The sequence below is a fragment of the Meleagris gallopavo genome, chromosome Z (assembly GCF_000146605.3).
Source record: "Meleagris gallopavo isolate NT-WF06-2002-E0010 breed Aviagen turkey brand Nicholas breeding stock chromosome Z, Turkey_5.1, whole genome shotgun sequence".
Lineage (NCBI taxonomy): Eukaryota > Metazoa > Chordata > Aves > Galliformes > Phasianidae > Meleagris > Meleagris gallopavo.
Genome location: NC_015041.2, coordinates 37,957,263 through 37,981,260, shown reverse-complemented (window position 1 = coordinate 37,981,260; position 23,998 = coordinate 37,957,263). Strand labels below are relative to the sequence as shown.

The window sequence follows — 23,998 nt, the reverse complement described above, 5'->3', positions numbered from 1 at the left end:
TTTTTTAATAATGTGGGTTTGGGCATGGTTTTGCACTCAACTTAGTCTTAAATGAAGCCATGCATGTAATTATCATTGCATGGGCAGGAATAACCATGTAAGTAGCTGCTGCTTTATGCAAAGAATCTCCAAAAAAATATATCACATGAAACAAGAACAAGCGAGCTCTTATGAGTCACATAATAACTCCCTTTGCTGTCCAAACAGCTTGACATTTAAATAACTTATTATTTTATTTCAATTTAAAAATTTGAATGTGCTTGGCTTGATGAACTGATGAATTGAAAACATCAGGAAGTATGCATGCTCCTTCTTTCATCCTTTACTTATACTCAGTGATAGGGATCATTTGGAATGAACAGTCATTAGAGGAAGCATAAGGAAATATACACAGAGGTTTTCTCATCTCCTCCACAAAGAAAGCATTATTACAAATTCCAAATACATAGTCTGGATTCAGATAACCACAGATGTTTTTCCAACAGAACACCCTCCAGGCATTCTTTCCCCACAAATTCTGGGAAAGGTATATGCATGAGAAGCACTGCCATCTTCCCAAAGAGCAGAAACATACCAAGAACAGACTCTTGAAGATTGTTCCTACTCAATATTATCATTTTGGCCTACACATCTCTCACTGCTTTCACTTTTTTTTTTTTTCTTTTTCTGTGTAGTTCTCCTTTCAGCCTTCACCTTTGTATGTCTTACTCTAATATACATGCCTTCTAGTCTAGTGTTGGTACTAGGAAACGGTAATACAAATAGCATTTTATTCCCTGCTATTAGTAAATGCTATCTGATAGGCAACTTAAATATTTTTAAGAAAATTAAAAAATAAATGGGAAATTTTAATTACTAGATGTTGCTGTACTAGTACTAGAGCTAAAATTCTTCTGGAAATTGTACTGTCAAAATAATAATATTTAATTAAGCTTTTTATTTTCCACAATTACATGAAATGAAAACATCGCCTTCCTCAGTTTCCAAAGCCCAGTGTTTGACTAGAAAATCTAAAACCAAAAAAGACTTGTAAATAAACTACATATCTGAATTTTAACATGTTCTGTCAGGACACCATGATAAAGTCATCAACAACAACAACAACAAAAACCACAAAATTATATTAGCATCAAGTACTGCAATTAATAGAATTAAAAAAACCCTTCAGTTTTGCAAAGTGGAAATTCAGACACATGTCTTAGAACTTATATTTTACTTCCCAAGTCCTTATAACACTGAAATTAAAGATCTCAGCACAAAGTATGCTAGTAAATCTACTAAGCAAACCTCAGCTAGCAACAACTAGCATTTTAAATGTGATTTCATAGAACAGTTTTATATTATAGCAATTTTACTCTATTAATTAGCTGATAAAAGGAGTCTAACAAAATACAGAATGAAGATAGTAAAAGCATTCTTTACCTAGCCATTCCCAGGCTGGAAAAGTTTGAAGGAACTATCAAAACATCAAGCCTGGAGAAGGGATGGGTGCCCAATGTGGAGTAAGCAGCTGAGAGGCACTGAGGAATAAGCTGAAGTAAATGTTCTTCACAGCATTCCATGAGGCACAAGGGAGCAAAGACTCTATAGGGAATGACTCTTTGCAGTGTGGCAGCATGATTTTGGAAACGGCAGGGATATTCCACATGACCACAGCTTTCTTTATGCCATCTGACAGTAACAACAAAAAAATAGTTTAATGTGATACAGAAATACACAATTGAATATACTAACATAAAGACATTTTCCAGACACCAGAATGATAGTTCACATACACCCATTTCATTTAATCTTCTCATACCATTCACCCATGTTTAACACTGTGAAAAAAGAATTATTATTACACATCTGAACAGAGCAGATATAGTTACTTATAACTCAAAAAGAAGAAATAGGCAAACCTTGCTTTTATAATAAACATGAGTCAAAAAACTTAAAAACTAAATAATGATACAAGAATGCTTCTTTATTCAGAGAATTTCTACTTAAATGATGATCCAAAATTTTTACTCCCTTATTACATGCAACTACAATAAAATTCCAAATTTTTTTCTGTTGTTATTTTTAAGTTTAAAAAAAAAAAATCTCTGAGTTTTTAGTTTTTCTTAGATAGAAAAAAAAAAGTAGGTATCAATTCAGCCTGATCAACACAGATATCGCATTAGTAGCAAGATAATATTAAGTTATTCTTAAAGAATATTCAAAGTTGTAGCGAAAGATGAATAAATGTGATCCTTCCTAAAACTGAGCCATACACCTTTATCTGTCCAAATTCCAAATAGACTTGAATCTGAGCAGAGATCAGCTTCATGTTTTCACCTGCTAACTTGCCTTCTCTACAGGGCAGAGCCTCTCCTGTGTATCGGATTTCAGCTTCAAGAAGCTGGTTCTACTGTGCTTTGACAGACGAAACTTATTGCACCAAGCACTGCCCAAAAGCATTTATAATTGTAAGAGTGTAAAAGTAAAAATTCACTCCAGGTGAGTGCTGATACACAAAAACAAACGATAAGATGTAGAAAAGAGCTATGCTTCTCAGAAGAGTCAAAATTTCTAAGTGTCAAACAAACACCTTGTGTAAAAGAAGTAGATTTTTATTACATAAGCAGAAAACTCTATCTACCATTAAACACCTTTTTTTCCCAAGAGTTGTCTAAACCAGAATATTTTTGCTCTAAAAGAATATAAATTTGTATTTAATTGTCAGAGTTGAGATTAAACAGGAACATAAAAGCCAGCAGCTCTGTTCTCTTAACATTTGCCAATTAGTCCTTATGGAGACAGGAAACTTATTTTACATTCTCGCTCCATTTACTGTTTTGATGCAGTCTCCTCACACCAAGCTCGCTGGTGCCTGAACATGAATTATACTACACTACACATTTAAGTAATTTCTTTTAGAGATCCTTTTTCCTGCTGCTCAAGAGTCTATACCCTTTATCATTCCTGAGTCACTACTTTAATATCTGCTTGATATCAATTTCATATCCTTTCTAGAAACCTCTGCTACTGGTTTGGTTACTTAGTCTTAGTGACTTAAATAAACAGTGAGTAATTGCTGTGCTAACTCCCAGATGTGCTTTTTTAAAAAAAAACTTTTTGGGTTAGTTTTTCTTCTAAAGCTCACCTGTTGCAGATTTCAATTTATTCAACAGAAACAAATGAGAACAATGACCATCACACTGATTAGATCTTGCAGTATTTTTTGCTACAGAAAGATAAAGAAAATCCCATTTCCCCAAAGTTTTCAAAAAATAAAATTAAACCAACTGTCAGATTAATATCCTGCATCAAATCAATCTCTGAATATCCTGTACAGTAGAGAAACATGGTTAACAGTTACTGAGTACTTCTGTATAGACAGTCATACTACGAACAAATAAATAATAGAGAAATAAACAGAAAATAATTTCTAAAAGTTTATCATAAGTATAAACTACTTTAAAGCTTGAATAGGCATGTGTTACTGATGTTAGACAAAAGTTCCTATTCCCAAGATTTATTAGGATTTTTTAAAAACAAAATTAGCCAAGCTGCATGTCATCAGAGTCATTTAATTTTAAATTCTAGCAATTATGTTTCCAAATCCTCACCAACTCTTATCAAAACGGTAAGGACTTTCACAATCTTAATGCTAACACAATATTTGTCCTAAAATAGATATCTTATGAGTAAGGGTGTTTTTTGTGTTTTTTTTTTAAGCTATGTCTGAGACTTCTGTTAACTAGTGTTAACTTCTGTTAACATGTGGAATAATTTAAATGCAGTGAATCTTTTTGACTAGACTGAAAAGAGAGACAGATGTATCCAAAATAATTACATTTCTACAGGCTTTGTGAAAGATAGCAAAGTAGCCACTGCATTTACTGGACAATAGGCTATTTTCATTGAACCAAATGAACATCCAAAATTCTTTCACAGAACCACTGCAACATTACACACCAATCCAGGCAAACAACTGTACACACCAGCTCTAACTCTGCAATGGGACTGTAAAAGAAAGGAGAAGTAGGGGCTTGCATTTGCTAAGACCAATGGCACTAGTGGGCACTAGATATCCAGGATGTGCCACATTAAGTAGCCCTGAGGATCATACAGGAAGAGATTGTAATAAAAAATGGAGCATCTGGTTGCAGCAGGGCACTAAACACCACAGGCTGTAAGATGCAAATAAAGAGAATGCTAGGATTAGTGCTACTGCTCATGAAACAGTTTGTTTTTACGTAAAAAGAACCACACCCTTACCCATGAAAAAAAGCCTTGGGAATTATTTCCCTGTCACGATTTTTCTAGTAAGATGAAACAAATTCTGTTTCGATTCCTATACTGAAATGGCGTATTTTCACCTTCCACGGAGAAAATGTCACTGTGAAGTAAAATGTCACTTTTGAACAATATTCCAAACACCAACCTGAAATCAGCTTGTGAAAATGGCACGGAAAACTCAACTTCTGACTGGATACCAGCCGTGAAGCATGGCCGTTTGACCTCCAGCCAGCACCCCACAGCAATAGTGAAGGTGGATGCTGGCATTGGCATAGTTACATAGTAGTACCAGCTTGTGATACCTGTGAATAAAAGGAACATTTGTGCAGATTCATCAGTCACAGCATCCAGTCAATACTTGATATTTTTGTATACTTGAGATTTTGAGTCGTATCTCTCACCTTATGTCCTCGTATTTTTGTTGAAGAGAAAAAAAATCACTGAGATGTGTAAGAGCAGTCATGTGACCACCATGGATTCAGTATCATTTACTTGTATCTGTACTCAGCACTGGTGAGGCTGCACTTTGAGTGCTGTGTTCAGTTTTAGGTCCCTCACTGCAAGAAAGACACTGAGGCCCTAGAGTGTCCAGAGAAAGGGCAACAAAACTGGGGAGGGGTCTGGAGCACAGGTTTTATGAGAAGCGGCTGAGGGAGCTGGGATTGTTCAGTCTGGAGAAGAGGAGGCTCAGGGCAGACCTCATTGCTCTCTATAACTACCAGAATGGAGGTTGTAGTGAGCTGAGGGTCGGTCTCTTCTCCCATGTAAATAGTGATAGAGGGAATGGCCTCAAGTTGCACCAGGAGTGACTCAGGCTGGATGTTAGGAGATACCACTTTTCCAAAAGAGCTGTCAGGCACTGGAATGGGCTGCCAGGGTGGTGATGGAGTCACTGATCTTGGAGGTGTTCAAGGAACGTTTAGACATGTTGAGAGACATGGCTTAGTGAGAACTATTGGTGATAGGTGGATGGTTGTACTGGATGATCTTGGATGATCACTTAACCTTAGTGATTCTTTGATTTGATGATTCTATATTTTAAGACCTTAACATTCCCCTATTTGCTGATATCTTCAGCTGTAAAAAATCTATAGTTACTGAGATGTTATTAATGCAAGGATAGCAGTGTTACTGCCCAATAATTTTATCAGATGTGAAACCTAATGGCATCTTCAGATACAAAAGATTAACATTTAATTCTGTCAACACTGGACCACTTCCTTAAACTTTTGTCTTGTCTATATGACATTACAAAGGTTATGAACCCTTTTCTTTGTGTTCTGGACAATACCAAACTGACAGAAAAGTTTTAACAAACAACACTAGTACTTATGGATCAGATTTGGCAATCTGAGATATAGATGTGCCAACAAGGGAGTTACAAATTAAAGCTCAGAATCAGATAGTATATTGCCAAAGTCAGTTTTTCAGGTCATGCTAGTCCAAGAGCTGCTATATCAAGATTAGAAAATCCAATAGAAGGTAAAAAGATGAGACTTAATAGTATAGGACCCCAGTGATGGAAGACAGAGTATCTTATATGCTGACTATATATGCAAACTTGTGTAAACAACCTTCAAGATATTTTGGGGCATTTCATTAATCTAAATACTGCTTAGGTTTACATCTGCCCCTCTAAAAAGAGCACAGCATAAGAGTCATATTTAGGTACCCATTTGTGGGCAGAAGTACTGTTGATACACCATATTAATAGGTTAATTACTCTTGGAAAGAACCTAGCCTACAGAATCATGTGCAATTACGTGTGGCCATGGAAACTGTGGAAACAAACAAACCATTTATTTTAAGAAAACATTAATACTTACAATAATGTTCTAAGCAGGAACACTATCAACAGGAAAAAAGATGTGGAGGTTGGAAATAATCAAGTAGTTCCCACAAGGCATAAGGGTATAATTATCTCCTTACTTAACTTGACTAGGAGGTCAAGTTGTGCAAAGAAAGAACAAGTTAGAAAGCCTTACTGCTCAGCCTCAACAAATTTTGCTACCTTCAATTTATTATAATGTTTATAATGTCCTGTAAGAGGCTGAGGCTTCATTTTTCTTTGCCACAAAAAGCCTCTGTCTTTTATATGCAGTAGCAACCACTTACACTGTCTCACTCTATTCCACTTCGGCAACATTTACCACTACCATCAAAAAGCTTTGATTGGTACTGTCAATGGAACATACATTACTCCTGTAATTTTCTTAACCTCACAACAGTATGTGAGCAAAAGGAACTTATTTGCTCCAAACATATTTGAAACAAAGAGGATAACTGTTTTACCAAATTCTCCTTTTTAAAAAAAAAAGCTTATCAAAGTTAGAAATGAGCCAACAAAAGCGAGTTCCATTTTGAGCAAAAGACATGGCCCAGAATAGTACCAATTTACTGTTTTGAAAAAACAGATTCTCAAGTAGTAGTGTAATATGGAGTTTCATTTATACAAAATTTTGCTGAGGGCCCAAGCCTGCTCATATTCAAGACAGCAGCAGCTTTACTTTCAACTTAAATGGGTATAAGAGGTAGTCTATACAACTTCACTTTCTGTAGTTTTGGTATGCAATGCATTAAGAGTTATGTTAACCATAAAACCTTTAAATAACAGGAAAGGAAGAGGGAAAAAATGAGGAAAATCTATGCATTTTCAATGGAGTTCTGAAACAAAAATGAAAGCCAAAAGGCAGTCACAGAAACATTGTTCAAGGTGGCAGAAGAACGTAACAGAGAAGAACTGCAATAGTGAAGACACTGTCTAAAACTAACCGAAAGAGGTCTTCACTATACAAACAGAGGGAGTGGAGAGGAACACAGAGACAAGTAAGTTTAGCAAGACAGGCTGAAGCAAGCAAGACCACAGAGGTTTTTGGTTTTTGTTTGTAAGAAAAAGGGGATGATAACTTGAAAAGAATGTCAAAATCAGTTTGCAATCTAGAAAGAAAAACAGCATGCACTGCATTCACAAATTTACATGGACTGGCAAGAAACATGATATTCAGAGGCAGAGCAAATCCTGAAAAAGGATTCAGGTACCAAACACTGGAAATTAGGTTTTCTAGATATGTGTTTCCATGTTTATCTAAACTTGAGTTTCCTGAATAAAAGGAAAGCAACTAACATACAGCCTCTCTTCTGTTTTCCCAGTCTCATATATTTTGCAGGCATTTTACAGATCATGCAAACTCTGGATACTCTTAGGACAAGATCCAAGATCTATATGGTCTTTACGTATGCAACTGGAACACAATTCACTTCCTGCAGAAATTTTAGATGCCCTCTCCACTCATACTCCAGAATTGCACAGGATAACTAAATGTTTTTCTAACAGTGGTTTTCCCTTGAACAACTGAATTACACACACTGGAATGAACACAGTCTCACAGAATGTCTTGGGTTGGAAAGGAAAATAACATTATCTAGTTCCACACATCAGCCATTGGCAGGGTTGTCATTCACTAGATCAGGTTGCCCTAAGTCCCATCCAGCCTGGGTCTTGAACATCTCCAGTTTCTCTGGGGAATTTGTTCAGTGCCTCACCATCCCAACAGTGAAGAATTTCTTCCTTATATCTAATTTAAATTTATCTTCTTTTAGTTTGACACTGTTACTTCTTTTCCTGATAGTGATCTTCACTCTATTTTTTCCTCTAGAGTCCCTTAAAGTATGTAATGTTATCAAATGTAATAAGGTGTCCCTGGGGACAATCATCTCGCTCAACCTGCTAGCCACACTTCTTTTGATGCAGCCCAAGATACAATTGGCTTTTTGAACTGCAAGCATATACTGACAGCTCAGGTTGAGTTTTTCATTAATCAGTTCCCCCACGTCCTTCTGCACAGAGCTGCTCCATTCATCAGCCAGTTAGTTCTAATGTTTGGAGACTGCAGGTGCAGCAACCTGGCCTTGTTGAACTTCATGAGGTTTGCACTCTCAAGCCTGTCAAAATTCCTCTAGATGGCATCCCGTCCCTATTCATGTCTACCAATAAAGATATTAAACAGTACCAATATGGGCCCATGAGGTACTGGTCTCACTTGGACACTGAGACACTGACCACAACACTTTGGATGCAATCATTCAGCTGATTTTTTTGCCCACCAAGTGGCCCACCAAATCCATGTCTCTCCAAATTAGAGATAAGGATCTTGCGTGGGACCATATCAAAGGCTTTGCATAAGTCAAGGTAGATCAGTCCCTCTTTCCTTGTCCACTTGTGCTGTCAATCAGTTGTAGAAGGTCATCAAACTATCTAGACATGATATGCACTTTGTGAATGATGGCTGTGTACATTCATGCTTTCCGTATGTATTAAAATGGTTTCCAGGAGGATCTGCTCCATGATCATACTGTGCACAAATGTGAAGATTACTGGTCTGTTGAAGATGACTGGTCTGTTGCTCCACAGGTCCTCCTTTTTACCCTTTTCAAACATGGCTGTTACACTTCTCCTTTTCCAGCCATGGGGGACTTCATAACTTTTCAAATATGAAGGAGAATGGTTTAGCAACCTAGTCTGCCAGTTCCCCTAAGACTCTGGGATGCATCTCATTGGGTCTAATGGACTTGTGCACATTCAGGTTCCTCACATGGTCTCAGAGCATCATAAAGTGGGTAGGACATAATTTCCCCAGTTCCTACTTCTAGATCTGGGAGGTATAGTAAGAGCAAATGCTGGAGAAGACTGAGGCTAAAAAGTTATTGAATGTTAGCCTTCTCCATGTCAGCTATAGCCAAGTTCCCTGTCTCACTCATCAGAGGTTACAATTTCTTATGTCTTCCTTTTCTGTGTTCTATACCTGCAAAACCTGGTATTCTTCACATTCCTAGTCAAGTTTCACTCTTGCTGTGCCTTGCCTTTCCCTGTCCCAACCCTAAACTCCCAGGCTGTGTCCTTACAAACTTTTCAGGATGTAGACCGCTGTCTGTGCATTTCTATTTTGTATTTTACTTTGTTTAAAAAGTCCTAACTCACCCATATAAGTGAGATCATACTATCAGGAAATAAGCGAGCTCTCCCTATAATGTGTGCACTGATCAATGATTGAAATGGTCTTCATGTACACAACACTTTTCTACAGCAACCACCATGAAGTACTGTTTCAAATAGAGTTTAACTCTCACTGGTAGGGTTGCCTCCCACCTACCTCTTTTCTCCCATAACTTCCTTTCTTTAACTTTCTTCAGATTGGTGTGATTTGTTTCATTTTCCATTATTTGTATCCTCACTATGCACTGGGATGACAAGCTCCACTCTGTTCCTTTCCCCCCCCTTCCTTTCTCCTGACCGTCCTCTGCTTATCAGTGACTTCCTTGTAGACAGCACCACCTCTAGGATAAGAGAAAGTAGTACAGATCATATGGGAAGATTCCTTTCTCTAATGAAGTTAATAGCATTTTGTACCATGAAAACATTTTCAGACTAAGCAAGGACATCTTGCTAACCTCTTAACAAGAGGTTAGACAAGGGTTCACCCATGGGAAATGAAGAGCACAACTGGTCCTTATATTTGAAATGCTTATTCCCTCTCCTTAAAATCAGACTTAATTTAAAAGAAATTAGATTCCTACATATAATTACTTTAGGCAAAATATTTTCTTACAGATAATCTTAAAATCATTTTCCAATTTTTTTTTTCTCAGGTCTGCAAAGCAAGTCTATCTTACAATTACACAAATTCTGCAGCAACAATCATCTATGAGATAAAACTGGAAAACAACCTATTCAAAATTTAGGACTATATTTAACAAGAGTGAGAAATTATAAGCTATTTCTAATTGCCCAAAAGAACAACTTAAAGGCCATTTATTTACTGTACTTGAAATAATAACAATGAATCATGAAATTACATATTAGAATTTTAATGCATTCAGCTATCTTTGAAAGAACTAAATTGTTCAAGTCCTGCAGAGTTTATTGTAGCTGAAGAATCACATGAGAGTCACTGTCTGATAATGCCTGATGGACTACTAAGGTTGTATTCTGTAGTGTTTATATTTGTGTTGGCACAAACTACATATTTGAGGGGGAATGTGCTATATACAAAAACAATGTCCATGAAGTAATAGAAAAACACAATTCAACTACTTCTAAAGAATTAGAGGTATCCACACAACCCTGGAACTTGATATACAAAGTAAGAGCTAGCACTCTTAGCATAAAAACACAGCTTAGTAAACTACGATTTAGCTGGGGCATCAGGATGAACAATTCTCCAGCTTTCTGGAACTCCTTGTGACTTGCAGAGATTTTTTATTTTATCTGAAGTATGGAACTTCCCATATAGCCTTCTCACATTCATGCTTAAGTATCAGTTCAGCACTGACTCAGAGGGATGAGCAGCATGTGACAAGCTGTCAACTCCCATGCTGTAATTCCTGCTACACATTGGAGATCAATCAACATGAGTGCCAGACTCTTTAATTTTGCCTTGGGAAAAGAGATAAAAGCACAAATAAAATCTTTTGCTATAAGCTGCAGTGCAGGTGATGGCTTCTATACCACAGTATTTCTAATAACAAAGCACATCTTCTAGCTGAAATCAAGCCTACATAAGATAGAAACACTAGAAATATGTGAATATAGAGCAACTGCACACAGATCAAGCCTCTTGATTTCATGCTTACCTCTTGAACATGAATAAAAATATAAAGATACTTGTGACAAAACATATATGCACATTCTGTATGTAATACCAATGAAATGAAAATAATACTAACAAAAATTAAAAATTACATCCAGTGGTTAAATGCCTTGTATTACATACAAACACATCTATAGTGTTCCCTTCTTCCCCAAGGACCTTACCAAAAGCATTCTTCTCACATTTTTTTCTCCTTTAAGTACTACATAAAGAATCCGTAGTATTCTGAAGCACTAATAGATCTTGAATAGTTTCCATTTCTATTTGGGTAAGTGACATTGCATATCTATCAAGCAACTGTGGCCACATTTCATTTCCAATGAAAGGAGGAGCCATAATTTTATAGGAGAGAGAATGCAAAAAATGCTATATGCAATTAGTAGAAAACCTGCAAATATAAATGGAAACTGAGGATTCTGTGCACTGAGTAGCCCTCATCTTGCCTTGGTGTTGGATCAAAGCATCTGTACATCTAGAGATGTAGGTTTATGAAGCAGAATGCATATTTCTGTTTAAAGGCCGATAGGTATAATTCTTGCTTGCTGCTCTCTTATTAACTGCTTACACACTTATTGAAAATATGATCTTGAAACAACAAAAATTCAGCTAACTTGTAGTTCTATTCAGAATAAATTAATTAACAACTGCCAAAATGCTTGTTTTTCCTAGGGTACTCCACTCTTTAAAATATATTTTGGTGTTCTGCCAGCGTGATTTTATAAATATGCAGTATAGCAATACCTTATTTCATGACAAAATTAGTACAAATGAAGAGTACTGTGTGTCATGTAGCTCTGTAAGTAGAATCTTTGACACTCTTGGGAATGCCATCCTGGGGAGGGGGAAAGGAAAAACCTAAAGACTTGAAATACAGTCTTGCTGCTTCACTTCAGTCAAGTTTAGCTCAAAACTTCTCCAAAAGGGCTTATCTTTAATGCTGCATTTGGTCCTTCCCAGCTCACTACACACCTTTCACTCAGCATGTCAATAGTACACTGAAGCTAAAATGAATCATTTCCTCTTTATGGACCTTTCCATTAAAGACTTCTTACACTACTTCTTACTTTCATGGAGTTGTTAGGAAAGGATATACAATGGATTGGTTCTGGAAAGTTAAAAATAAATAAACATACAAAGCTTTACGTTGACACAGGAATTACTGATTACAACTACTACAAGGATTTAAACAAAAAACGCTTATATTTTCCACACGGTGACAGGCTGACTTTAGGCCACTAAGTCCCAATCTTATCATTATGATATGGTACACTTATGTCATTTTTAACACTCCATCAACTGCATTTTAAAAACGTTTTTCCCCAGAATTAATTTTTCTCTTAATACCACTATATATATTTAATGGACTCTTTAAACTAGAGTTACAAAGCAATGTTATTGAGGAAATAAGTATTTCACAATACAGACTTTTCAACTAGCGAATTGATTAAGAGAATATTGATTTTAGCTGGTCTGTGCCCATTTATGTTGCCTAAAAATCTTCCACAGGTTTTTATTTCTAGAAATTTACATTAAAATCCTTTTTTTCGTAATACTTTAGACCATGCAGACACCACTAAGGTACAGGTAACAACTCATCAGCAAGGCAGGAGTGTGAATAAAAATAAATTATACAGTAACGGCAGAACTGTTCTCCTAGCTTGAAATCAACAATTTCTTAATACCATGACAGGAAAACACTATCTCCCAAATGAGTGAGAAGCTCATCATGGCAGTTTTCCATATTTCAGCAGCAGAGTCAAGGCTTGAAATATGCTTTACATATGACCAAAATAATTAGATAATTCAGTGCAAATTGATGGCTCTCAAATTAAGGATACTTTTATTCATTCTTCGCCTCTCAAATATAAATTTGATTCTTTAGAGGGGATTTTTTTTTTCTACCTAATTCTAACCTTTTCCATAAGCCTTGATTAAACAATCTTTTCACAGGATAAAAACCTTTGCAGAAAACTACTATACAGTCTACAATTCTTTTGGCCAAAAGGAAGTAAAATTATATACATCAAAAGTATGCCTAAGCTACTTTTCAGTATCCAAATGCTTCTATATGTTTCCCATTAAAGAAAATTTTGGCCTTATCTAAATATAGGCATCAGCCCCTTTTTGCACGTGTTGAGAAATTAACTTATTTTATCACTATATGCTATGAACAGTTTTGAAGGATTATACAAGAAGTCAGTTCACTACAGCAGTAGCTAAAAACAACTATTAAACTTTGCCTGAGAGGTGAATTAGAGAAAGAATGAAACTGAGCAAAGCAATTCGTCAGGACAGGAATAAATAAGAAAAAAGAGTTAGTCATTTCTGAAGATAGTTTTATGGTTGAAAATAACTGCTGTAAGGGTTAAATCCTGCCTTGTAATCATTGTAATTATTTTAAGTATTAAAATTTTATATTACTTCAGAACTGAGACTTCCAAAACAGTTCAATTTGAGGCTTGCTTTCCTTGAGCTCTAAGAGCTTCTTTTGTCAGAATGGGTAAGATACAAGGACTATAATCCTTATTTCATTTATTTACAACTAGAGTATACAACTGTGGAGCGGTGGGTCTTGTCCAAACATAAGGAGCAACAACTTTCTCCAGTGCAAAGGGAAATGTATATATTTATTTAGGGACTTAAACTTAAAAAAGTTTAAAAAATCAGTGTACGTAGCCACCAAATGGATGTTGAATGTTCCCATTCAACTTATCTCCATTTCTCTATGCAAGAGTTAAGCTCTCACCTTCTGTCTGCAGCCTGAATACACTTTCTGCAGCTCTACTGATTAATGCTGATTAACGCCACAGTGGTGCTGCATGAATCCAGTTTACTTTGTTTGTCAAGGGGAAAGTGGGAATAAAACAGAAATATAGGACTTCTCTCCTCATACTAGCACTGGACCAATCAGTACTTAAACTAGGCCTAATTAAGGAAGGATAATTCTAACTATTAATATTATTGAGTTGCATGAAAATCCTAACTTCTTACTGAACATCAATGAGTACCATTTCCATAAAGCAGGCTTCATATTTAAAGGTCTAACAACAAAACTACTTACACTAGAAAATACTGACCCTGCTTCTCAAACAACTTCAAAACTAATGATGGCAAGACATCCTTTATATTATTTCGATAACTGCCATAAAAATTTCTTTATCTGTGCAGACAGAGGTCGAAAGAATGAAGTAACCAATAAAACAGTAAAATGCTTGCTTGCTTTCAGTTGCAGATAGTGTTATCTACCAATTTCAAAAACAAAACAAAACAACAGCAACAACAAAAAACACAAAACCAGCCCAAAAAGCAAACATCAGATTTTCGGAGTACAGAACTGATATTCTTCATCTATTCAGTATTTTTCAGGAAACAGATACAACACAATGGCAGCTCTTAATCATTGCCACACGAAGCTACAAATGGACTGAAGAACAGAAACCGAAAGTTTAATTAATTAAGGCTTGGATTTGTCAAGAGCCTGATTCAGTACTTTATCTGTCAAACATTCAACTACAAAGCAATTAAAGTCATTTTACAACAAGTGAAATCTAGGTTTGGAAAAAGTAAAAGTAAAATCTAAGTCTGTAAAACATCCTTAAATTCTTACTAATTCTTACTGAGACCTTGAATAGGCAACCCCACATAGAGATTACTTGTAGATGTCCTTTAAGTGCTTTTATATCCTTTCAAAAATAATGTCATTACTTAAGCTATATCTCCAATGATAAAACTATTGAAAACACTGCTGTAGAAAATAAATTTCACCTTCTTGAAGCTGGACTGGTTCTGCTGAGTTTTCACCACTCATCAGTACAACAAAGCCTGCAGATGCTCGGACTGATGCTTGCCATGTTGACAAGGCAATGGGTGGTTCTTGGCATGGGAAAAGGGCTCTGTTGTTTATCGGTGATCCCATCGTATAAACACATGGCCTAAAAGGAAGGAAATGAGATGGGTGGCAGAGTTACAAAAAAAGACTCAATTGTGTTTTCTGTCAAAGATCAAACATACTGTTGTATTGCTTTTATACTTAATTTTCTCAGCTAGGTTTGAAACTTTCTTGACAAGAACCAAAGTACCATTTAAGCCATTTAAGGCAAGATAAAGAAAAGCAAAAATACAACAATAATTTTTACATAAACTACAAAAGAATTTTCTGCATTAGCTTTTCAGTCTCATTTGATAGCTCTAAGCTGAAACCATAAGGCCAAGAAAGGCTTCTATCGTCTAAGGATTACATTGCAGCCTTTACTGACATTTATGACACTTCTCTGTCATCTCATTAGTACTTTCATTACCATTAATCCCACAACTTGATGGATCATCCAAACAGAGCAGTAGAACTAGTGCTGTGCCTTACTCAGTTACAGTCTCAATAAATCTTAACTTTTTAAATTTCTTCTTCTAGTAAGGAGATGCAGGCTAGTTCACTTACCTTGAAGATACAATCAAAAGAAAGCATTTCTTCCCTATCAGCTTCAGTCTCTTTTTAGCTTTCCATACAGCAATCTCCCTTGTCATTGCTCTCTTTGCAGTTCCTCTAACGCTGTCCTAGGCAGCGTCCTCATCTGTTGACCCTTTGCTAACTCAACTTCAACATTTCTTGCCAGCCAATTTCTTATTAGCAGCTAGGACACAGTTGAGAAGGTAACACGGCCTTTCATTAACTTCTAGACTCCTGCTGGTCACAGGTGTAATACCACTTTCGCTTCTTTCATTGTGCTTTGCAGTTTTACAAAGTTTTCTAGTACTTGCATGCTGGAGCTAGTTTTTAAAACATAAATTACATTAAATAAGCACAGTCAATAGCTTCTCAAGCTAAAGAAAGAAAACTTCACAAAGCATCACATTGTTTTGCTGAACCTTTTAAATCCTGTGATATTTAAAGTCAATATTCTGGAAACACTAAGCTTTGTTTTGCAAATACTTGAGGACAAAAGCATTCTGATTTATTTCTTTCAGAACCTGAACCAAAAAATCATCAAAATCCTTTGGAAAATAGGAGATAATCTGTTAGGCAAAACCTATTTTGCAATGGCTAGATCTGAGGATTTTATTTTCTCCCACAATAACTCTTTCACAGAAATAATTTCTTCCCCAATGCCAAATCTAAACCACATGGAATGAATGTGGAGATATCACTGCCATAGATGGAATATAATCTGAAGCCTTTTCTTTTATTCTTGTCAAAAGTGTTATTTGTTCTACTGGATCACGCTGTCTATGCCAAATTCCAAAGGAAAATGCTACAACTGAGAAAATGAGCTGGCAGAATAACACTGGGTGGGACACTGAAACATTGTTCAAATTTACAGTAAAAGCAAACGATGAGATGTTTTCTATTGTTTAAAGGTGAGAATACAATCACAGAATCACCAAATACCCCAAGTTGGAAGGGTCTCAAAAGGATCATCACGTCTAACTCCAGCTTCACACAGGACAACCAAAATCAAACCCCAAGTCTGAGAGGGTCCCCGAACTCTAGCAGCCTGGGTCCATCCCTACTGTCCTGGGCAGCCTGTCCCATGCCCACCGCCCTGTGGTGCAGCACCTCTCCCTGACCCCTACCCGCCCCTCCCTTGACACAGCTGCATGCCGTTCCCTCGTGCCCTGTCGCTGTCACACAGAGCAGAGCTCAGCGCTGCCCCTCTGCTCCCTGTGAGGAGCTGCAGCCACCATCAGGCCTCCCCTCAGCCTTCCCTGATCTGGGTTAAGAACACCCAGGGACCTCAGCTGCTTCCTCGTACCCCATATTCTCAGATTCTCCATAGCCCTAGTGTCCTTCCATAGTGGAAGAACAAATAAAAGTTTATGTGATGCAAATACTCAATACTTCAATCCATTGTAAGTGAAATGTGTATAAATGAACAAATTTTTGTCATGTGGTCACCCCAGTGTGGCCTGATGTCAGGCAAGCAGCTCGCTCTGTCCAAGGCTGGCTCCTGAAGCCGTACTCTTTCCCAGAATGTGAAAAATTGAATGATCAGACATCTCATATGAATATTCAAATTGCCCAAACCTCACACAGGAAAAGAGGTATTTCTTTTTAACAGCATTGGTAACTGTGCAGTGTTACTTCAGGATGCTCACTGTAGCTGGCATTTTTCTTTGTTCTTGGTCAGGCAGCACAATTCCAGTGCAAAAGAGGATCAGAAATAAAATTTGTATCCTGATCTGGATTTCTTTTCATCTGATGCCAGTGATGACATCTAATTGCCTTTACACAAAATTTAATTTCATAGCTGTAACTCCTGTTAAAATGGTAACAAAAATTGAAAATAACTGATTAATGACTGAGGAAATAAGAGATATCCTACTTGCTCTATTTCTGCAGTAGTGATTAAAAAATCAACCAGTTGTTAGCCTCAATGTTTACAAAGAGAAGACAGTCTTCTTAAGCATATCAACAATACAGATGGATTTTCTCACATCTATTCTGAAATCTGCGTTTGTTCCTTTGCTATCTGACTCACATGCACTTGAGTTTTGATTTGTTTCCACATTTCCTGTATCACTGTAAATAGTTTTTTCCACTGTACATACTGCATGCTTAGTTTGCAAACTCATTTTTTGGTGCTTCTTTGCCCGTTGTGCTTGGAAGAAAGCATTAGCAGATGCTTGAAAGAAATAAGTAGGGAGAAACAATGTGATCTAGCCTTTTAATCAATATAATTAATCTTTTTTGAGCACGCTAATGAAAACACTTTTCAAGTCTGGCCTAAAATGTGAAAGTATTCTAGTATGATTATGGAATGACTTGCAGTAAATACTTAAAGTATATCCATTGTAATTTGCTAGCTCACACTAGCTAAATGTAATGCTTTGTTCTTAAGTGCCAGTCATTAAGGACAACACAAATAATTTTGCAACATTCAGATAGTCGTCTGACCTCTGTCTAGAACATAAAGGACTTACACAATTCTAAATAAACACTTAGAAATCTTAGTTCGGAAAGCAATACTTCCACATGCAAAATGGTGACACTTCGAATTTTACAGCATAAAACAAAACAATGTCATAACCTAAAAAAACAAATGAAAAGACATATTCTAAAAGGCATTGCACTCCATTTCCTGATTTTTAGTATCGATTTTGCAGCACTTGAAACAGAACATTCAACTACCCCTAAGTTATATTTCTGTATACAGAAAGACCATGTACTTTCACAAGTAAATTCCAGTAAATTAGAGACCACTGCCGAGAATTCATCCGAACTTTAAACTTTAGATAAACATTCAAGAAACATGTTTGACATGTTTCCATTACATACTTAGAAATGTCAGTTAAAAACATTTAAGAAAATTCCAGTTTTTCAAGGAGTAACAACAATGAACTAAACCTTAAATAGTCCAAATTTTACATTTCAAATTTGCTATGCACATTCCTGGACAGTTTTATTAATTCCTTACTGTATTCAACATACTATGTAAGAAAATCTGATAGATGTGCCAAAGAAGAGTATGAGTTTTTAAGAACTTAGCTTCAGAGGTACAGAAATTTATGAATAGCTGTTTTTACCAGAGCATGTGAACAATTGCAAATACTGTCTCAGAATATTTTGCATTTCAAATTTTCCATCTCTTAAGGAGAAGCAGATTTAAAACTGGTTCAAACAAACAAACAAACAAACAAACACAACCCTCTGTTTATTTGCACTTTCCTTGCCAAGGAGTTCCAGCCTGATGTGGACACCGGACACTCCCAGCCTTTGCTCTGCCTTCCTGAAGCCCCATCTGAAGTACTGTGTGAAGGCCTGGGGCCCTGAGCACAAGAGTGATGTGGAACTGTTGGAGTGGGCCAAGAGGATACCACAGAGATGCTCAGAGGGCTAAAGCCCCTCTCTTACGAAAACAGGCTGAGGGAGCTGGGCTTGTTCAGCCTGGAGAATTCTTTGGCAAAACTTTATGGCAACATTTCAACAGATAAAGAAGGTTAATAAGAAATATAAAGAAGGCCTTTTACCTGTAATGATAAGACAGGGGCAGTAGTTTTTAACTATAAGAGGGCAGATTTAAATTTTGTGTGAGGCAGATTCTTACTTTTATTTTTGTTACGATGAAGCTGTTAAGATTGGGAACAGTTGACCAGAGAAGCTGGAAGGGTTCAATGCCAGGTTGGATGACACTTTGGGCAGTGTAGTCCAGCAGAAGGTATTGCTGCTCATGGCAGGAGGTTGGATGAGATATCCTTTAGAAGTCCCTTCCAAACTAAACCATTCTATGACAACAATTCTGCACAAGTTATGCAGAAATTTTCTACTTGTTCTTTGCATTTTAGCAGCACCAGTCACATCAAATAAGTTGAACATGAAACCAAGGTCTGTTTTGTTCTAATGTGTCACAGTCCAGTACTCTCTGAACACCTTCTTTCAGATGTAGGGTGTAGTAGGGTGTAGTGTTTAATATCAGAATTACTACTTTGATGATATTTGATAGAACATGACAATTTTGATTTAGAAGAGTGATATAATGTACACTGGAAACACAGAACAAATGTAACTTCACCCTATTAAAATACAGTTACTACAATATACAGTTCAAATCACAATATCAACGTGATTCCTATTACCAGCCTGTTAGACACTCACCACTACGGCGCTGGACATTTACAGTCATCAGGAAGGAATACATGGAATGAAGACGTGCAAGCCCATTAGCTGTCTTCAACAGCCACTCCTTGTTTAATTTTTATACTCTGTGCTGCCATATATTTAATCCCCCATGCTGACCCGGCTGACTCAGGGACACATTAACAATCTTTCAGTGAACTTAGGGAGAAACATGTACATCAGCAGTTGATCTACTCAACTAACATAACTATCTAAAACAAAGATCACACAATGGCCCCTTTGTTCTGAGATGTTAGCTTTCTTTGTGACAGCTGTGGCCAGTCATACCCTGTGCTATACTCAGAAGTTCATATGCATATCCAGTGAGTCTTCTCCCATTTTAGGGATTTTCTGGTCCATCATGCTATGTTAGGTGCCACCTCTTTGAGTACCATGTCACTAGATATCTGCCTTATCACTGTTTGTCTCATATGCTTCAGCTCCCATTACAGAAATGCAAGATTATTTATAGCAAAATGAGTAACTAAGTAGTTCAGCTATATCTGTGACACACTTGAATACTGCAGCTCAAAAACAAAAGCATTTACGTATGTTTACTTGCATCTGTATTTGCATTTTTACCTAATTATACATTTATGCTTGCTGTATTCACATGTATAGCTTTCATAAAGTCAAAAAACATTCATGAATTCTTTAAAAATGCATTAATATTTTAATCTAACAGTAAGATAGTACAAAGATAATAAGCTAGATGGGTATAAAATGTTTTGTAAAGAAAAGGCATTTAAATTGGTCAAACAAATATCAGGATTTCACTTTTTTTTTAAGAGATCATTTCATATTTTAACTATTTCCAATTTGGGTACTTCTGAAATCAGTGCAAATTTAAATCTTTCTTGAGCTTCCCCAAAATTGCACAGTTGTCCTTTAATGCCTTCTAAAAGTATGCTTCTTCTATAGCAATCATGGGTGAATCATATACTCCAAGAATTCAACTCATCTCCTTTCCATAATTTATCTTTTCCTACTTATCTATCTTTCCTATTCATCTACAATTTGGCACCAAACTAAAAAACAATTACATATGCATGTACTGAACCTCAGTCCAAATAGACTGACCTGTTTTCATGTATGCCAAAGTAAACAATGCACAGGTCAGTACATGATTAGGATCCAGCTTTCATTGTCATGCTTTTTCATTGATGCCTTTCATATCAAAGATACTCTTTCAATCCTACACCCTCATTAAAGAAAGATTTCCAATTCTGTTTTCTCATTAATATCAACAAAATCAGTAACTAATTTAGACAGCACTAGAAGTGCTAGCAAGTAGGTCAGAAAAACAGTGGGAAATATCTCCCATTAGGGGCAAATTTGCAAGCCGCGTGTTTTGGTATCAGTTGGGACAGATTTTTTTCATAGTGGCAGGTATAGCACTGTATTTTGGATTTAGAGTAACAGAATCATAGAATCACCAAGGTTGGAAAAGACCTCCAAGATCAACCAGTCGAACTGTTCCCCTGCCATCAATATTTCCCCACTAAAGCACGTTCCTTAGTACAACTAAACATTTCTTGAACACCTCCAGTGATGGTGACTCAGCCATCCCTCAGCAGCCCATTCCAACTCCTGATCATTCTTTAGGAAATTTTTCCTAATATCCAACCTTCCCTGGCACAACTTGAGGCCATTCCTTCCTGTCCTATTACTGTTACCTGTGGGAAAAGGCCAACTCCTACTTCACCACAACCTCCTTTCAGGCATTTGTAGAGAGCATTGAGGTTTCCCCTGAGCCTCCTCTTCTCTAGGTTCAATAATCTCAGTTCCCTCAGCAGCTCCCTGTAAGACTTGTGCTCACCAGCTTTATTGCCCTTCTCTAGACACACTCCAGAGCCTCAATATCTTTCTAGTAGTGAGGGGCATAAAACTGAATACAGTACTTAGGGTATGGCCTCACCAGAACTGAGTACAGTTGATAACAAACTGATGCTTTTAGTTGTTCTTAAGAAGTGCTTACACTAAGTCAGGCTTTTTCATTTTCTTGTCCAACTCATATATTTTTTAATATCAAAGAATATGCAATGAAATGCTGAAATTATCTGTGTTTAGTTCCTGTACTGAAAAGAGAAGTGTTTCCTGATGTGTTTGCATCAAGTTTGCATACTCATACCTGAATGCGCCTAAACCCACTAATCCATAAAGCTTCACGGTAACAGACTTATTGAGAATTATATTATCTTGTGCTTTAGCCAAAGTTCAGAATTTCTGTAACTAACTATTATCTTGAGTTAAACTTCTTGCACTTACATTGTTAATAATTTATTGAGGAGTGAGGAGAGAAGGGGAAGTGTAGGAATTAATGAATATTAACCACTGACTAATTAACTACTGGGCTTGATGCTGATTACAGTTTACCAGTAGAACAAACTAAATACCAGACATGGGTGCCTCTGAGCAAACTCTTAATTTATGTTAGCATAACTGAAAGTTAACTATACATCACTACTTTAGGAATGAAAAGGAAGCATTAGACACAATTTATTCATCATTTTCCAACTTTGCCCCCAATTTCAAAGTATCAAAGACAAAAGAAATAATAGTTATTAAAATCCACTTTTGAACATTACAGATACACTTGTGTAAGTCAAGAGTGAATTGTGGATCCACTCACACAAAAATCTTATCTTGAAGATTTCCATATAACACTGTACATTCATAAAAGTCAGATAAAAAAGCAATTCCTTTGCCAACATCAGTGTATTTTACATAAGAGGTGAAGAAGATTTTAAAAGTTGACTATGAGAGATTTATGAGGAAAAGACTGAATCTGTAAACTTAGTACAGTGTTGATAAAAGACTAGCTGTGAAGATATTCTATTACATGTTCAGCATATTGATTTTTATGTGGTATGAATTGTTGTTTAAGCTAGAAAGGAAAGAGAATGCAAAGTACTAAAATGAAAATAACTTGTCACATATATCTCCTTTCCTCAAAATGATAATCTCCTATTCCCTTCATACACCTACCCCAATCTCAGTAATTATTTTTTCTGATTTTGTTCGAGGAAGCACAATTGTTTAGGCAGGCTTGAGGTCTGCAAGCACTGTGGAGTCTCCAGAGCACATTAATCTTATTCTGCAGGACAGCAGTAGGATTCAAACCAAGTACACAAGAGATACAGTGAAAGGGAATGCTTGTCATTTTCACAGAGCTCCTTAGCAGAACACAAATGAACATTCTCACGCTTGTGTTTAAAATTAACAAGTGCAAAATCTTTCAGCTAACTTACATACCTGCCACTCTGGTCGGTAGTCCATATAACAGATCTTCCTTCAGGTTTGGTTCTGTACCGTATTCTTATAGCATGAGGAAAGTCTGTTGGAGTCTGAACTCCCTGTTTCCTTATCTCCAAGCTCCAGCTGCCAGTAGTAAACTCAAGCTCTCCACAGCCAGGTGCCTGGCTGCAGCAAGTGAAATAGTATAGCTGTTCCTGGCAGCGATCTGAAGGTAAAGTCACAAGTTTGTGTACAATCTGATTTCTGAGATTTTCCAGCTCCTCTGAAACATCAGTTAGTTCAGCAGACATGGTGAATTTCTCAATGCCTGACACAGCAGCAATATCTACCTCCTCAACCTTTAGCACAGATAAATCACAGCAGTCCAATACCAGCAGAAAATCCTTGTTCCCATGGCTCTCTCTGTCACAGCAATTCTTTGAACTAGAAATCCTAGAAGTTTGCTCCTCGTTGCTATGGTTACCATTTTTATCAGAAGTATCTTTTTCACATTTACCACAGACAGCAAAATCACTATATTCTACTTCAGATGAGAAGACACTTCCGTTTGACACAGAATTGTGGCAGGGTTCTGATGCCCCAATTTTACAGGTTTCATTAAGGTGTGACTGGCAGCCTTTTTTACCACTACTGTTGGCTTTCCTGTATCTGCTCCCTGTCTCCAAAAATAAAACTATCATTCCTTCTATAACTTGAGTTTTAAAATCCACATCCAAGTCCAAAACATAGTGCTTTACAAGCATGTGGCTAGTGTTGGCCATTAAGGGCAAGTCATCCTTCATGGGGTCTAGCTGCATCTCCATGTTTCAGACTGGTGGTTAAGTTTTACAGAACCTTAGCCATTTGTTATTTATAATGACTCCATAAGAAGCAAGAATATTCAATCTTCTTGTGCCAAACACATTTTGATCAAATTACAATATAAAAATCAGTTGTAGTTCCTTCACTTCTCTCATTCTGTAAGAAAAAGCAAAAACAAAACCAAGTCAGATAATTGTTCCACAACTCGAAGCATTTTGAAAAGTACTAAAAAGTCCAGTTGCTTTTGTTTAAAAGTAGTACAGCCAAACAGTGTCTCCACAGAATGAGATCAAGCTACTTGCTTCAGGATTAGCTATTAAGAAGGCTTTATTTTCCAGAGAAAATCCAAAGTCAATGTACCTTCAGACAGCTGTTATAAACTGAAATAAACTTTACTTAAATGAAGGCCTCCAGATGA

General features: G+C 36.7%; 1 protein-coding gene across 1 annotated transcript; it reads right to left on the bottom strand.

Annotated features, from left to right (window-relative positions):
* Nucleotides 1–23,761, bottom strand: LOC100547145 (aminopeptidase O-like). Its single transcript, XM_010725819.3, has 4 exons — nt 22,777–23,761; nt 14,679–14,845; nt 4,412–4,568; nt 1–1,671 (listed from the first exon to the last, which is right to left on the bottom strand). The coding sequence occupies exons 1-4, from the start codon at nt 23,580–23,582 to the stop codon at nt 1,419–1,421; spliced, it is 1,383 nt and encodes a 460-aa protein (XP_010724121.1). The 5' UTR covers nt 23,583–23,761; the 3' UTR covers nt 1–1,418.
* Nucleotides 23,762–23,998: the final 237 nt, after the last annotated feature.

Coding starts and splice junctions, on each gene's coding strand:
- LOC100547145 (XM_010725819.3), bottom strand. CDS start 23,582: ATGGAGATGCAGCTAGACCCCATGAAGGATGACTTGCCCTTAATGGCC. Junction 14,846..22,776: donor ACTACCGACCAGAGTGGCAG/GTATGTAAGTTA, acceptor CCTTCCTTTTAG/GCCATGTGTTTATACGATGG. Junction 4,569..14,678: donor ACCAGTCCAGCTTCAAGAAG/GTGAAATTTATT, acceptor TTTTATTCACAG/GTATCACAAGCTGGTACTAC.